Source organism: Canis lupus, chromosome 17 (genome assembly GCF_011100685.1).
Source record: "Canis lupus familiaris isolate Mischka breed German Shepherd chromosome 17, alternate assembly UU_Cfam_GSD_1.0, whole genome shotgun sequence".
Taxonomy (NCBI): domain Eukaryota; kingdom Metazoa; phylum Chordata; class Mammalia; order Carnivora; family Canidae; genus Canis; species Canis lupus.
In genome coordinates, this window is record NC_049238.1 from 22217217 (window position 1) to 22234762 (window position 17546).

At 42.2% G+C, this 17546-nt stretch overlaps 1 protein-coding gene across 8 annotated transcripts in view; it reads left to right on the forward strand.

Moving 5' to 3' along the window:
* BABAM2 (BRISC and BRCA1 A complex member 2) overlaps nt 1–17546 on the forward strand; it is a 406643-nt gene that overhangs the window by 303546 nt on the left and 85551 nt on the right. For all 8 annotated transcript variants that reach the window (XM_038561133.1, XM_038561135.1, XM_038561136.1 and 5 more), the window contains exons 8-9: nt 12315–12414; nt 15497–15567. In XM_038561133.1, coding sequence (XP_038417061.1) covers nt 12315–12414; nt 15497–15567 — 171 coding nt within the window. The remainder of the gene's footprint in view (nt 1–12314; nt 12415–15496; nt 15568–17546) is intronic.

A 17546-nucleotide genomic window follows, 5' to 3' on the forward strand; every position in this document is an offset into this window, starting at 1 on the left:
AAACAATTTGTTTAGTAAGATAAAATGTTTTTTAAATGACAGGCATCTACCAAATGCGTGTTATTTCTGTTAGAATTCTGACTGTGCTCAGAGCCTCCTCAGTCCTCATCTCTGCAGATTCCCAGATGTCCTTTCTCGTCATCTTTTCCTCAGTTCTCTCTCCCCAGTGTGCCCCAGAAAATGGCTCCCTCTGCATTCCAGGTGACTTTGGAGCACACTGCCTGGGGATAGCAGGAGGAGATTCTTTGGGGGGTAGCAGTACTCCCATCCATCGTCTGTGTCCTTCTTTGGTAGACTGGTGACATCCTGTCCGCACATTTGTGGACATTTCCTGGGGCAGTAGCTGGCAGCAGGACCAGGCACCTCAGCTGCAGCAGCAGCATGCAGAACAGGGGGAGGGGAGGTGCTTCTAAGCAAGCACCTGCCCGCAGTTCCCACTTCTCTTCATTGTCCATTGTCTTAACTTTATCATACTCTTGGACATACTGGGCAGCTCTGGTGTTGTGATGGGGAGGAGGAGCTGGAAAGCGGATGAAAAGATTGATGGGCATCTGAAATGACATGGGCAATTTGGCTCTTCAGGGTGGAGCTGGGGCCAGGCTGACTGCTGCCAAATTGCAAGGCCAGCGGTTTTACCTGTTAGCTGTGAAGGTCTTCGGCTCCTTAGGATACAAGACTTTTCCTTCTCTATGTTTGAGACAGAGATTCTCATGTTGGGTTGGGGGCAGTTGAAAAATCTATACTATCAGTCCATATCAGAACCAACTACAATACAAGGTGTTTTGTTTTGTTTCAAATCACACATTTCTTGACTCTGAGGTTCTAGTATGCTACCCTGGAATAGGGATGAGTGAAGAAATGTTTCTCCTACCCCTTCCGTTCTCCCCAAGAGCATCACCAGAGGGATACCCATTACGTGGGTGTGCTGGAACAGATAAAGGTGGAGAATCAAACCAAAATCACAACAAGAATACTTACCTTCTTTGTGTTATGGTTGGTGTAGTTTACCAACTGAGTCACAAAAGATAAAACCACTATGTCAAAAGTATTCGATCTCTAAGTGGTATTTTCCTTTATGACCAATATTATTAGCCAGCTGTTGTTAAACTTTAGCTCTAACACATATACCCCGAGGAAATGAAATAGTGACTTCCAAAAGTTTCGGAATTCTGGCACCTTATTGTTGTCCCTAAATGGTTTTTGTGTTGTTGGACACATGTTTTAATTTCGAACAACAGCAAAACCACACTTTAACTTTACACAAGCCCTTTTCTGATAACTGTAGATATCATGAGTGTCACAGAGCCAGACCTAGGAACAACTGCCACTAAGCTGAGCAGGTCATTTATTTATTTATTTAGATTGAATATTTTGTTACTTTTTATGGCTAAGTTATCGTCCATTTTATTTACCCAGTCCATTTCTCACTTACCTCCCCCGATTAGATTACATCTTTTAAATTTCTGCAAGTGACTTCAGTCTAACCTTTCCCTGGCTTACTAAAATTTGGGGTGTCTCCAAATTTTGTCCAGTCATTGTGCTTGGAGCGATTGTCCCTCTTGTGATGGCAGAGGATGCCTGAGTAATGCCCAGGACACTTGCCTGAGGCTTCTGCTTACAACCCTGAGCTTCTCACAAAACGTTGAAGGTTTGGCCCACATACCAGCAAGAAGCCAACATCCCCATCCTAAGTACAGGCCTGGCCTAAGGTTAGCAGTAAGACCAGCATTTTGTTGCTTCATTTTCCTATTAAGCTCTGGGTTGCTGATTGAAGCAAAATTCCAATGTATTGACACACCACCACATTGTTAACACGATAGGGAGGATTTGATTATGGGAGAACAAGTCCAAAAACGGTAAATTGAAGAAAAAAAAAAAAATCTAGGGCCTTGCTTCTCAAGGCAGCTTTTGTGGTTGCATTCCTTTATTTGATGTGGTTCCCTCCTTCTCCTGTGCCAAACGGTGCAGTGTGGAAAAATGATGAAGTTGCAAGAAAGGGCAAGGGAGGGGTCAGGAGGAGATAGGGAGTGAACTGTTTAGTAACAAGAGAAAGAAAACAGAGCTTAGGGATCAAAGACAAAAATACCTGTTTCTCCAAGCAGGAAGAAAAAAAGGAACGCAGGATTCCTTTCCCTGTGCTTGGGTCCAGACCGAGACCACTGTCAGCTGGCGCCTTTCAGGCCAACCCAGAGCAGGAGGCAGGCAGGCCACAAGCTTCAGATAGGTAAGAAGAGCAGCAGTTTGAGAAAGTCAGAGCTTAGTGCCGTGGGTTACAAGGAACAGCAGGGTTAGCCAGGGAAGGCCCCAGGGAGAGGGGTGGAGAACAAAGCTGCTTTCCATCATCAGATTATGAGACTGAACACGTTTTAACACCAGCCCATCTTGGAGGCAAGTCCTAAGACAAGCATCAGAATCTAAATGAGGAAAAATGTTTCCATGCAAGAGCAGGATTTTATTTATTTACAATTTTCAAGCTGGGCAGCTTTTCTAATTGTATGGTTTGTGACTACCCAAAGTGACATTTTCTGAGTTTTAAAATTATCTCTTTTTGCACTGTGAAAAGAGCATATATGATTCATCTTAATATTTCTGAGGATCAGTCACCAACTAACAGCTAGTATTTTGGGTGGGAGGAAGGCTTTTGTAGGCAGCTTTTTCACCTAGCAAAAAAGTAGAAAGCACCAGAATATGCCTCAAGCTTCATTTGAGATTATATAAATAGCTCTCTTGCACAGTTCCAATCCAGTATCATTATGAGAACTCCCACAGTCCACGAGGTGCCTAATGCTCACCTCACCCTTGCCTGAGAGGGACTGATGCTTGTGGTTGCCCTGCTGGGCAAATACAGTTTTTAAGAGGTTTTTAAGAGGTTTGGCCTGAGCGACTGCTTTTCATTTTTGCCAACCCAATCCAGGGCTTTTAACCTATATTTCTTCCTGGATAGATCCCTATTTCCAGCATCCCTAGAATTGTCAAATGATCCTCTGATCCTAGATCAAGAGTCAGCAAAACTACAGCCACTTTGTCTCATGAGCTAAGAGTGACGTTTTACGTTTCTTAGATGGCTAGAAAAACACTTAAAGAATAATATTTTGTGATTTGTAAAATCTACATTGCAGCATCTATAAATAATTTCATTAGAACACGATGTGTCACCTGTTTACGTATCGTCCGTGGCTGCTTTCATGCTGCAGCGTCAGAGCTGAGGGGTTGCGACAGAGACATTGTGGCCACAGAGCCGACACCATTTACTGCCTGGCCCTTTTCTGACGAAGTTTGCTGACCCCTATCTGAGGCCCTTTCACAATGACTGTTTCAGAAAAGATGTATTTATTGACTTCTAATGTCTGTTTTGGAAATTTGACTCCTATCTCTTTCCCTACATTCATTTGACTTTAAGACCACAAATTCTTAATTGAGTGCCTACTATGAATTTGACATTATTATTGTTTCTCGTGTTACAGCAGTGACCAAAACAGTCAGAGGTCCCCATGCTAGTCAAGGGTACTGAGGGGAGACAATAAACAAATCCCCTATGTAGAGTGTCTTCGGGACAAACATGCCATAAAAAAGGCAAAACAAAAATGAAGGGATACCTGTGATGGAGGTGAATTGTTATAAATAGCTTGTTCAGGCTGGGAAAAGAGCAGAAGGACTGGGCCAGTTGACTGAGGTGGGAGCATTGCCATGGGGGCAGCCCTGGACTCTCTAGGGAGCGAGGAATCTAGATGAGGAGTTACAGGAGACAGGGCTGATTGAATGTGGAATGTGAGAGAGAAGAGGCAAGAATGACTGAGGAGGAGCCAGTAGGCTGGAGCTGCCATTGGCTGCAGTGGGATGAGGCCAGGAGCAGGAGGTTTTACAAGTGGGCCTTGCTTGTGAGTAGGTCAAGTTGGAAGTGCACTTTAGACATCCAGATAGAGGCAGTGAGTAGGCAGTCGGCTCTGTGAGTCCAAGTTAAGGGAAGGTCCAAGCTAGGATATAAATATGAAAGTTGTCAGTGCAAGAGAGGTATGTGAAGCATAGAGACTGGCTGAGATCAGTCTCCAGTTGCAGATGTCTCCTTCTCTCCAGGACACCTCTCATTCTGTGACTATAAACAGAATTTCTTCTCTGACCTCAAATTTTCTTTCCTGCTCAGGTCACCACTGGCATGCATCAGGATCTACCACTGCATCTTCTTACTCCCTCTCCAGGCAGATGCCCTTTCACCAGCAGCCGTCCTGGGCAGCCTGAAGCGTGAAATACGCTTTTCTCACAGGTGCAGAAGCTGCTCTCTGTGGTCCAGGACCCATGGTCCGCTGTCTGCAGAGTCCCTAGCCTTTGATCCAGGGCCTTGCCTTGTTGAGTAGAATCCGTGGCCTTCTTACTTCAGTCCCCAGTCTTGATTAGACTGTTCCTTCGCCTTGTCTTCTGATTACCCACATGTAACTAGGCTGCCTTTTGTCCATGAGTAATCTCAGTGGTAATCACCTTTTTTCTAGTTATTTCCATAAGTATCTTATATTCCCACATTAGACCTTAAGGTCCTTTGTTTTCTTCATCTTGTCCACAATGCCTTTCAAATTGTCAGTGACGTAATGCCCCAGGGATGGGAGGCAAATTTGCTCTTACCACACCCTTCCCCATTCCCAGCCCCAGTTGTACACCCCAGCGTGAGGTACAGAGCAGTGGTGTGAGGCCAACCTGCTCTGCATCCATAGGGAACCTCTTAAAATGCACATACCAAGGTCCCATCTCAGACCCACTGAACCTAATAAATCAGTTTCTCTGGAGTGGTGCCTGGGTATCTTGAGTTTTTTAACAGGCTCCCCAGAGTATTCTCACACAGTCCTGACAACTACTAGTGCAAAGAAAGGATTACAAGATGGGTTTCACTGTTTCCAAGCTGTAGGACCTTGGGCCAGTCATCCATCTTAAGCCTCAGTCTTCCCATCTCTGCAATGGGTGTAATAAGACTTGCTACCTACTTTGTAAGGCTGTTGTAAACCAAAAGAGAGAGAGAGAGAAGAGCACTTTGGAAACAAATTGTAAAGTGTATGTCCTGGCATTCTGGCTAATCTCATCTTCTGGTATCTTTGTTTTTGTGTATGCAAGCCTAACTGCAGCTTCCTACAGATTAGTTCTTAGAGCACAGAGACTGGTAATGTGTGCATGAAGTTGCCTAATGCTCTTTGTGTGCCTGAGGCTCTAGTAAAGAACAGTGAAACAGGAATCAGGTGGATACCTTTCTCTGCCCCAGTCAGGCAGAGGCATTTTTTCCCCCTCATTCTCTGCATCTTCCTTTGAGCATCATTAAAACCAGTGTGCAAGAAGGTGGGAGTTATAAAAATGCTTGTGGATTTAGCTGACGATAACTATGATATGCATTGAAGTATGCATTGAATTTTTATTAGCTGTACTGAAGTATAACTGACAAAGTTGTAAGATATTCAAAGCAGACAATGTGACGATTTGATATATGTATGTATTGATTTTTATTCCAGTAAATATGTTATAAAAGTACTTCATAGGAAAAGTAACCTATGCCCATATACTAGCAGCACAGTAAAGCCATTCCCTGGGGCCCCAGAGCTGTAAATTGCTAACAAACTCATAGTAAATGTACTCAGCCCCAATGCCTGGTGTTTGAAAATAGTTCCATCTCTTAAAGAAACTGTGGTGGAGTCAACTGCAGATAACAGGCCCAGGATCAAAATGCAACAAGAGGGGAGAAGCTTTTCTCTCACTTCGTCTATTCTTGTCTTGCGCGCAGCCAGGCATCATTGTAAGTAGTTCATACCAAACCTTAATAGAACATCTGCTAAGTCCATTGTTGTTTTGGGGGATTTACTTTAAATGCTTTTCCACATGCTGACGGAATCCTGATGGTGGACATCTGTTAAGATTACTGTCCCTGGAAGGCTTTTTAAAAATGTTAACAAACTTAAAAAACACATTTCTGAACAAAAACTTGGTTAGTGTTCATGTCGTGAGACATATTCTGTTTGCAATTACAATATTCCCAATTTTTGTATTTTTTTTAAATGTCAGGTTTCTTTGCTTGCACGCCACCTCCTATCTGCTGGAAATGGCCCGGCCCGGCAGGTCCTCTGGCCCTCAGAGTTCTTCGGGGTCTCCTGGGGTTCCTTTGCTTAGAATGAAAAAGGCCTTCATTGCTTCAGTTCAGGTACCTAAATCAGTTTAATAAATGTTCCTGGAAACGGCTTCAGTGGATCAGCCTGAACTACCCCAAGCCACAAGTAGCCAGAGGAACCCGACATGTGGAACCAGGTGTCAGGCCCTCAGATGGATTTTTGTGTCAGAAATGACAAAAGTGGTACCTAAAGACCTGAGGCATGGTAGGTTTAGGTCAGAGACCCCTGGATTTAGATGCCTCTCTGCCATTTGCCACCTCCATGACCTTGGAGAACTTCTATAGCTTCTCTAAGCTCCAGCATCTGGAAAATGGGCTAACCCCTCTGTCGCAGGCTAGTGTGAAGCAGAGATGATGTTACGCAGGAGGGCACACATCATAGTGCCTGATACCTAGTGCTTTTTAAAGGGAGCTATTACTCCTCTTCCATCTTGTGGAAAATTCATTCACAGTACCAACAAAATCCGTTACATTTTAAACTCTTCATGTTTACTGTGCCTAAGTAGGGAGCAGCTGATTCAAATTGTCCATATAGTAGTCACTCTATAATAATTCCATAACTTGCTAAGTAATTTCATTTAACAATTTGAGCTTCTTTTCAGATTTTGCTCCAGAGGAACATTTTCCTGGTGTCTAATCATATTTATCATTATCTCAGTTCCATTTTCATATGTCCCTCTAAAAACGGGAAACAAGAAATGGGATACAGTATTCTAATAAGGACCTGATATATACTGCAAAGAAGCATGTTTAATGGAAGTACTGGGTTAGTCATAAATGCAGTATGGCCAGGCCTCCATCCGTTCTTAGTGAACCCCTCATCCAGTTTGACTCCCCAGATTTTCTTCCTGTAAACTTATCACTGTGATCTCTTTTTTTTTTTCTCCTGTTACACTCATTGAGAATTTTCAATTTAGAATTAGACCCTGGTTTTATCTAACTGACGTATCAAAAGACTCTTGAGATGGCTCAAAGTTGAATCTATAAAATGAGACGACGGCTAACAGCAGCTCTAGAAAATTCTTTACTAACACAAAGAAAATCCAGTTGAGGGAAACAGACCAACCAGAGTCTCTCCTTTATCTACCATCTGTGCACTTCTGGGTTTTCAGAAGCTATATAGGACTTTTTTTCTTTCTCCTACAAGTTAACTTGTTGTGACATATGATATTTTAAGATAAGAACAAATGAGATGACACAGTGATGAGTTTTAAAATATAATTTTTGGAGGATAATTTCAGCCACTTCTACCACTGTTTCAGGACATAGGGAAGTTAGAGTTTTCAGTTTTTCACACTGTCTTTCTGTGAAAGAATTTCTGATGAAAAAGGATGTAGACTCTGGAACCAAGACAACTGGGTTTTGAGTCCATCTCTGCAGTTTACTTGCTGGGTGACCTCGGAAAGATACTTAGATCCTTAGAACCTCAGTTTCTGCTTCTGTAAACTGGGTGAATTAGATCTACTTGGCCGGGTTGTTATGAGGTGGAGAGGTAATGAAATGCATAGTAGAGTGCCTGGCAAAAGCAGATGCTCAATAAATAACATTGACTCGTGTTTTGCTGTAATGGCTCTTCTGGCAGGCCACCAGGAAGCATACTCTGACATTATAGAGTGCCCCAGATTCTTGAGGGCCCTGGCATTCCTCTACCTTGAAGGGAATTAGCTGTGGTGCCCTAGTCACAGATCCAGAATGGGAAGCTGAAGTCCTTAACAGAGTTAGGCATACAGTTAGTGTTTGTTGAATTGAGTTGAGATGAGTTGAATTGAGTTCCCTTAGGATGTCTCTTAACCTGGGGCCTCCTGGTAATTTGTGTCCATCCATCCATCCACCGTCCTGGAGGGTTCCCCATGACAGTGCTTTACCCCCCAACACTCCCCTGCATCATACTGTGGAAGAGGCAACCAGGTCATCTTCCTGTCCCTCAGAATCCTATTCAGAGGCACAGCAAGATGATAATGCTGATCCAGTTGTCTCTGACGGGTCCTAGACATAATCTTTGACCATGGTGTACTCAAGCAGGAGACATTTTAAAGTCTCTCTTAGAGTGCTTGGTTCTATCTTAATATTACTGTAATTCTATTTATCTCTTGAAGGAGATGGGTCTTTTTGAGAGTAGTGTTATGCCACTGCACTGATGAGAAAATTGAGTAGAACCAAACAGAACAGACTTGGCGGAAGCAGGAATTATAACTGAAGATCACTGGCCCTTCTGGTTTTCCCCAGCACCAAGTCATGTTTTGTTCATTTTATTTGACCCGTAAGGTAAAACCCCCAAAGAGAGGAGGGAGTCACCGTTCCATAATGGGTTAAAATCAAACCCCATGGTCCCAAGTGAGGGCTTCAGACAAGCTGACTCCCTGCGTTTTTCCATGTCAAAATGCTCAAAAATACTTCCTTTGTGCCGTTTCACCGTAGCCAAGTCTTCAATATTAGAAGTGCTCTGAATTTGCAGAGGGCCAGGTTCCCAAAGGGCTCTCTATTAGCTATATCTGCATGAAAAACAATTGCATCAATACAGTGAACACAGACAATTTTTATATTTGACTTTTAGACCCAGTTAGACAGACCTAGAAGTGTTTTTCTGGCTACCTTTTGGGATATTTAACTCCGTTGTTGGAAAGGCTTCTCAGACTCTGGCCTCATCCTTCTAATTTATATCCACAGATTTGGTTTCAGGTCTAAGAATTAGCAGCTAATTTCTCATTTCAGTCCATGAAGAGACAGAAGGTACTTTCTCATTGAAACAACCCCTGCGCCCCTTTGTCCTTCCAATTTCAGCCCAAGACACAGCCACCATTCTAGTTGACTTTCACTTTTTACTCTGTTGCTCCCCTCCCCCATCTGGAGATCAGAGGAATGGACAGCAGTGGTCCCTTCCACCCCTGCTCTCCCTTCCTGGCCCCTCCAACCACCCCCCCCCCTCCCCGGCCCTTCTGCACCCTACCCTGCCAGGAGCCACTCAGTCCAGCCCATCCTCTCTGCAGCCAGCCCTGCATTCCTGGGAAGCACCCAGGGAGCCCTGCAATCTCTGCAGGATGCTGAGCTTTCTGTTATGCCTGCTCCACCCAATAGATTTTGATTCATGAATATTAAATAATTAGAGATCACCAGGCTGGACCTCCATCCTACACCCTTTAAAAACATAATAGCTTTTTTATTTCATGACACTTGACTTTATTTATTTAGCATGATCAGGGCAACATTCAGGCTATAACAGGCCTGTTAAATATTTACCCACAAGGCGGATATTTATACGTGAATCAGCAGCGCTTATCAGTATGTGACGCTGGCAGTCAGGTTCAGTACCCTCACTAGCCAAGGACCTTCTGAGTTAAAGGGGGCAGTAGGTGTCCTTTTAAAAATAAACTCTCATTGAAAGCAATCCTTCATAGATCTGAAGCACTGCACACATTGAGGCTCACGCCGCAACACCAACTCAGGCATTCACAAGTCGATGTGACAGAGGCATTGGCCCCTCACGTCAGAGGTCTAGTAGCTGTGCTTGTGTGAAGGTTGGAGTAGGAGAGGCTGAGTAGGAACAAAATGGAGTGGAACGCTTGCCCTGCTGCCGTGTGGAGCACAGTAAGAAGAGATAAGCTGTATCCCAGGGCCTGCTTCAGTGTGAGTGCTTCTGGAAGCCCTGTGGCATCACTGCAATCCTGACCCAGCTTGCTGGTAGCCAGACCCCCTGTTTCTTCCCATCCTCATAGCCCCTTCTGGAGGAGAATCCCCCTGCAATCAGGGAGGCTCATAATTCAGCAGTAACAGCATGGACTCTGGCAGTAGGCCACCCCAAGTTCAGATCTTGGCTCTACCATTTCCCCGTTGTGTGAACCCAAGGAAATTTCTTCTGCTCCTGCCACCATTCCTTCTCCTGTAAAATTTGAGTGATAATTCTCACCTCACTTAATTGTGGGGAGGATTCAATTAGGTCATGAGAAAGCACCTAGCAACAAGTGTTTTAGCTCCTGATAGTCACAGAAGCAGAGTGCAGAGATGGACCTGGTGGCCAAGCCGCCAGCCTTTGGATTTCTCCACATCTCTGCTTCTTTTCATCATTATAGGCAATTTTTTGTTTAATGACTATATTTCAGAAGAGGAGAAAGTCTCAAGTTTAGAGGATTCCCTACAGACTATTTTCATTTTTTTAAATTCAATTTGATGAATGATTAAGAACTTATACTGTAATATTGTATACAGTTCAAAGCCCATTATAATCAATTCCAGGAAACTGTCCAAATTATTTTATTTTTTGGAATTTTATTATGCTAAAGATTGTTCCTCTAAGTAAGCTATGAGAAGCCTGGATCTTGATATGTTCTATCTTATACAGATATCCCCGCCCCCACCCAGTATGGTCAGCATATAAATATTGGATTTATTTCTCTTGTACTATAGAATTTTCTTCTTAATCAGTTTCTATCCTAATGGAGTCATTAGAACCTTCTGGTTAGAAGTGTGCCCTCTGTATATTTTTGCATACAAAGGAGAGGACAGAAACCCTTCCTCCAGTTCACAAGAAGTCATAGGAATTTTCCTAGCCTCCTTTGGAGTTTAGGCTCAATCTCATCCAGTATCTACTCTGAGAGTAGCAAACGGAAGTGATGTTCTTGCTGATTCTGTGCAGTTGCAGACTGTAGATGATTCATTAATGTCATACTTAGTCAAATGCTGTCTCATAATTTTTTCAGTTGTCAGAGATGTGCTTTTTAGGTCTCATCCGAATAGAAAAAGTCAACAGCAAATATTTCCACCACATGTTGACTTCCTCACATCACCCTGGATTTTATTCATGTGTTGGGGCTTTTTCATTCCATAAATAAATATAATAATCATTTCTACTGGAAAAATTAATTTCAGAAATCTGTGGTCAGTAGGGAGACAGGCTGGGTCTGGGACCCTTTCAGTACTGATATTGTGTCCTATATTGCAAACCCTAGGCTAAGTCTGTCTGCTCTAAACTGCTTAGGAATGATCTTCTAGATTGTTCTTGTGAAACACTTTGCTTCCATTTAAGGCCTTGTAACTGTGGGGATTTGGTTAATGAATAATCATAGCATTAATGGATATTAGGGGTCTTTTTATACCCATCATGTTACAGAGGTAGTTTAAGAGATGGTTTTACAGTAAAAAACCTATACATTAAACTAAAACTCAAATAAGAAAAACAAATTAGGACCAAAGAAAAGTTAGAGTAGAAAAGAAGATGAAATCGAGAATAAGAATGGGATACGCAATGTATACTGTGAGATTCTGAACAGTTTCTTTAAATAATCATATGCTGGTTAATTTAGACTGAAAAGGAATCTCCACAAAAGTCCTGGAAACTGTTTCTGGATCAGCATTGTGTCTTAGTGCTTGGATCGATGATTTTTGACTGCACCTTCTTGTTTAGATGGATTGAATGTCAGTGTTGACTTGGAACAGTTGCTGTCTTCCTACCCATATTGGCCCAGAGACACGGGACCGGGCAGCACAGTGTTTCAGAAGATGTTTGGTTAACTGCCACCATTTAAAACTTGAGACATTAAATCATCTGGCTTTCTGGCTTCACGTGAAAAATAAGGGTCCACTGAGACCAGGCTTGTGTTTGCGTAGGGTGGAGGCAGAGGTCAGCCGGAGTCGAGCAGTGGATAGCCCTCCCCACTGTGCAGAAACTCTGCAGTTCTCTGAGCTTGTTTGTATCAGCTGCCTGGGCCGGGTCCAGCCTGGAGTCTGCAGCCTGGTCCTAGTCCACCAGCCTCACACTAAATGTGAGGAAGCTGTCCCCGGCAGCCCAGCTGCAGGAATTCAGTTCAGCTCAGTGTACAGGTTTAAGGAATGACTGACTCCTCCTTGCCCAGCATAGGAGGGCACAGAATGGAGAATATGAAAACATGTGTCTCCATCATAGGTCCAGCCCATTGGCATTAAATAGGGCATTTACAATCCACACCATTCAGGGTGTGCTAATTCGTCCTGTCATGTAGTCATGGGTAATGTGAACATTCTGATTTAACAGAACAGATTAACATAAAGAAAGGTAACCATAAAGTGAAGCCCATTTTCCCATCCTCATTCATCCAAGCGGTTGGTGGGCAGACCTTGAGAAGTGAAACCGAATCTGTTTGGGGGTGTCACTTCCTACATTGCTGGAGCCCTAAGAGAAGTGTCCCTTGTACTCTTGTCCTTTCAGCGCACTTGGAGGCTCCTCAGCTCTTCATATCCCAGCTTTTCCAGGAGGAGGATGTCTCATTGATTATGTGCCTCAAGTATGCCACCTACTCACCAACAAGGTAAAGAAGCAAGTCTCCTGCCTCTCCGGTTGCGAGGCTCTTCCCTCCGGCATAGCCCCGTCCCGGCGTTGTGCTGTGAGGGCGCCCTCAGCTCCAGCTTTCACCTGCGCTGGCCTTTCCTCCTTCGAACTACAGTTCATCCATTTCTCTCCTAGTTCTTTACACCCCTTCTTCCTTTTCTAAGGATTCTGACTTCCTGTTCCAATCTTAACCTTCATCCTTTAAACTGCTACCTCTTCTTAAATTTCCTTTATGTCCTAAGTTTTTTGCTAGATCTTGCACCTTTGAACTCCTCCATATCCCAGTTATCTGGTGCATGCACCCGTGGGTGTGTGGGGATGTGTGTGTGTGTGTGTGTGTGTGTGTGTGTGTGTGTGTGTGTGTGTTTGCCACTAGTTAGCATCAAGGTAATTCACCTGAGCTGCCTTTACCTCTTTCTGCTTTTCTATGCCTCACTTTTTACTAGTCAGCTCTTGATTCTCCATGTCACCTCTAGGAGCAGTTTGCCAGAGTCCGGCTCTACTAGGGGCAAGCTTTCCAGGTCAGCTGGTCCAGTAGGCAGGCACGTCAGGTTATCTAAAGCTTTCTCTTAGCTTCATGAATGAGTCATTACATTCTCAAGTAGCAGAGTTTACATTAATGGCTATTGTCAGATATTTCTAAAAAGTATAAGTATATACATGTTAATATCCATGTAGTGTTTTTAGCTAAAACCTGGAGATGTTCATCTACAAGCAATACTGACTTTCTTCTCCCACATTGACTGACTCAGTTTGCTTTATTCCCAAACTACTGTTTTCTACGCTCCTATTGACTTATTCACATGGCTTGGAAAATAAATCTTTTGTTTGTCTCTTTCTTTCAAAAGATAGCTCATCTCTATATAGGAAATATTTTTAAAGTACAATAATATTTCAAAGGCTTCAGTATTATTTTTTTAAATGTCAGAGAAACTAAAATCTGGCAACTGTGCAGTCTGTGGGCTTGGCACAGATTCCAGGGCATCTCACTCTCTTGGAGTGTTGCTTCTCATTGGACCAAATTCCCCCAGCCTCTGCCCTCCTTCAAAACTGATCGGAGGAGAGAATTCTTATTTACATTGTGGGACTTTGCACTGCCTTCAAATCTGTGTCCCAGTATTATAGAGAAACATGCAAATTTGGTCTTCCAGAACTGAGAAGAAAAGCCTTTTTTAAAGCTCTCCAATTGAGATTAATTTCTAGTCATACATTTTCCTCAAAAAAAATTATGTTACCATTTTCCCAGAAATATAAGAATCAGTCTGTTTTTCTTATCTGGTTCCCTTTCATTAATTTTACTTGTCTTTTAAAATTGATGTTCTTATGCTTGCTACAAACGAGGACAGTATGGGCTGCTTTTAGAAACAATCTCTTCAAATGAATTTCCATAATTACATTGGAATCTATCTTTGTAGCCAGTTTTGTTGTGGGTTTCTGTTAAAATGGTTTTCTGTTTTTAAAATCAAGTACACAGAACTGTTTTCATCCCTTTTTAAACAAAGCCACTTAAGCAAACTTATCATCTGTTTTTCTTTTCCCAAAATAACATTTCTGATCCTGCATTAAGCCTGCAAAGTAAGCACTGTTTTTATAAATTGACATAAACCCCTATTATATAAATAGAATTGTTTTACTTTTAAAGGGTACAAAATGGCTATCACTACCAATTGTGTCAAGGTTATTTCAAGCACTTTATCTCAAGCTTTTGTTAGCCATGGAAACTCATTGTGGCTACAGCCAATATAAACAATTTGGGGGGCCTCTTTCTCCCCTATTTCTTTGAGCCATTATGAGGACATTATGAGGAATGTATTTTTGTGTTAGTAGCTGATGAGTATATGACTTTCAGATGTCCAGCTTAATATGTTCACAAATTTTTAATAAAAACTGTCATTTGGTGATAACAAGGAAATATAAAAAGGCAAAATAAAATCCCCTATTTAACACTCCTTTTTTGGATATTAGGAATTTAAAAAGAAAGAATTGAGCATTGTCCTGCCTTTTCAACGGGAGCTGTAGTTCAGGATAAAATAGCCCCCATTTGATGAGAGGATACTCTTCTTTACAGATAATTCCAGCTGATAAATGCACAAGAAGTGATAGAATTCAAAAAAATCAGTTTTTTGGCTCTTAATGAAATAATTGATTCAGACAAGGATATCCAGTGGATACTAAAATTATGAGGTGAAAGGTTAAGAAGGGGACTAGGTCTTCACATGCTTTGAGTAATATGCCCACAGGCTGCTCCTGGCAGCAAAGGGGATACCTCCCTTTACAGTGGGGGTAGTCCTGCTGTCGTCACCTTAACCAGTGATCAAGCCCACTATCATCTATGAAGTTTTCTTGCCCAAAATATTTAACCTGAATCTAATTACACCTTTAGTCTAACTTCCAATTTATAGGAAATATAGGGAGTAGAGGGAAAAGGAAGGAGATGACCAGAGGGTCTAGAATGCAGAATATTCTGCAAGACAGCTAGGCCAACCTTTTTGAAAAGTCAATATCATATATGTATGTGCAATATCACACACACACACACACACACACACACACACACACACACGTGTACACACCCCAAGAGGTACTTTTATTCTATACTAAAAGACTTTCTAGATTAAGTGCCTGATCCTTAGTTATACCCTCAATTATACCCTTCCTTTTAAAAGAATATTTTGGAGACAGCTGGGAAATTATGAAAATGCACAGGACACTAGACAAAGTCCAAAAAATGATTGCTAAATTTGTTGGGTGTGATCATGACACTGTGGCTCTGGAGGAAAATGTCTTGTTTCTCGGGAGTACGTGCTTACATATCTAAGGGCAAGCAGTCATGGCGTCTCAAGTTTCCTTTGACTTGTTTCAGCAAAGATAGACCAATAGCTTGATCAGGAGGTAGGTGGCTGGATGAAGCAACTAGACAAGATGTTCACAGTTGTTGAATATGGGTGACGGGAATGTGGGGATTCATTTGCCATTCTTTCTATTTCTCTGAGTCTTTGTAAGTGTTTTGTCAGAAAGCATTTGGAAATTTCTGACTCCTCAGCTTTGTGTTCATGTTCCAGGTGCAGTATGTGATTCAAGGGTACCACAAAAGAAGGGAATATATCGCTGCTTTCCTCAGCCACTTTGGCACGTAAGTTTCTCCATGTTTACACCATCTACCAGCCATGGCCTCACATCCCCATGACCCTGATGTGAGAGCTTGATTAAGAACATAACAGTCTGTGCTTATGTATGCTAGCTTTTCAGTACCATTTTGACTCTTTCTGGTATGTTGCATACACAAAAGCTCCCAGGAAGATCACTTTTAGGATTCTTTGCTAAAGAATAGAAACAAATATCTTCCTTGGAGCAGCGTCATGCTGTAAGCCCAGCAGTAACAAAGGCAGCACTACCTGTTTGTTCTAGAGCTCTTTACACATGCCTAGCACTTTCACCTCCATCTGCTCCTAGGAGTCCCAAGTGAGCCAGGTGGGCTTTATAGGCACAAGTGAATGAAGAGTGCCCTGAAACTTTAAGAAGCCTTGTAAACTGAGGGAAGTCACCCACCTACAAGAGATAGAGCCAGGGTGGGAGCCCTGGTTCTCAAGACTCAGGTGTTCTGACACAGGACTCCTGCTCACAGCTTGCCACCCGAATCTAGGCAGGAAATCCTGCATTAGACCCAAAAGCAACGACTCTCACTTGGGATTAGGAATTGGAAGAAGGCACAGAGAGGGACGAGGAGGCATGGGACTGCAGGTATAGGGGTCACCTCTTCCGTGGCTCAGGTTCCTTAAATGACATCAGAGGCCTTATTGAGCTTCTGCTTAGAGCTTAGCCCAGTGGCAGAGGGAACATGTTTTCCCCATAGTCGTCTTCAAAAGGTGGGGGACCTTCTACCCATTCATGGGGACTGAGCACTAAGGGTGTTAGTGGTCTGTTTATATCCCACCTTATTCCGGAGAAGGCTTATAAATATAGAAAGATATATATAGTAACACAAAATTAAAAATTTAAATAAGGAAATGAATAAATTAAGGCCAAAAAAAGTGGGAATAGGGAGGAGCAGATGAAATCAAGAATAAGGTTAGCCATTTCCTGGGATATAATTTTGTAAACCATGGTGTAATTATGGGCAAAATTTCTAACTCCTTAAAAACAATTTTAAGAAATTTTCTCATTATCCATAGTGGAATTTTTTATGCCTCCAAAATAGAACTGTCAATATCTTAAACAGTGTGACTGTCACTTGCCATGAGTCTTTAATACTTAGGATTTTTTCAGCTTTATGAACATTTTGAGAAAGTACTTATGAAACAAAGTGGTTAATAAATGACACTATTGGTCTTCTAATTTTTGAGGAAGATTATTTTTAGTATATATAATTAAAAATGAAGGACCTAGGACAGCAACCTCCCAAGTAGGGTGCACACACCTGAGAATGTGTGTCTCCCCTCACTCCATTAGCACAAAAGAAAAATATGAAAACCGCATTTATATCTTTTAAAAAATCTCATTCTTGGGGCACCTGGGTGGCTCAGTCCATTAAGTATCTGCCTTCTGCTCAGGTCATGATCTCAAGTTCCGGGATCCAGCTCCATGTTGTCGGACTCCCTCTCCCTCCGCCCCTTCCCCCAGCTCATGCATGCGCTCTCTCTCTCTCAAATTAATAAAATCTTTTTTAAAAAGCCAAAATAGGAATCCTTTTTTAACATACATTTTGTCTATGTCTTATGCATATAATACAGTAATATAGTAGTACCTGTATGCAACTACTAAATCATATATGCGATTCAGTATAAATTAAGTGATTTGCCTGAAGTCACATTCTTATTATATTGCTATACTGTATGCATAATGAAAAGGATTCTATGCTTCTTTTTACTTACAGCATGCAGGATCTGAAAAGCTTAGATAGCAGTGTTGTAACATACTGCGTTGATTACAAATTCATGAAAAAAAATTTAAACTGGTGAATGAAATTGTTGACCTAAGTCAAAGATCTGAATGCTACACCAATAGTCTTTGAGTAAATCACTCAGCCTTTTGAGTCTTAGTTCCTTTACATTTACGGTGAGTTCTCTGTTCCTACTTGAAGTGAGAGACCATCAATACTGACGGTCTGATGCT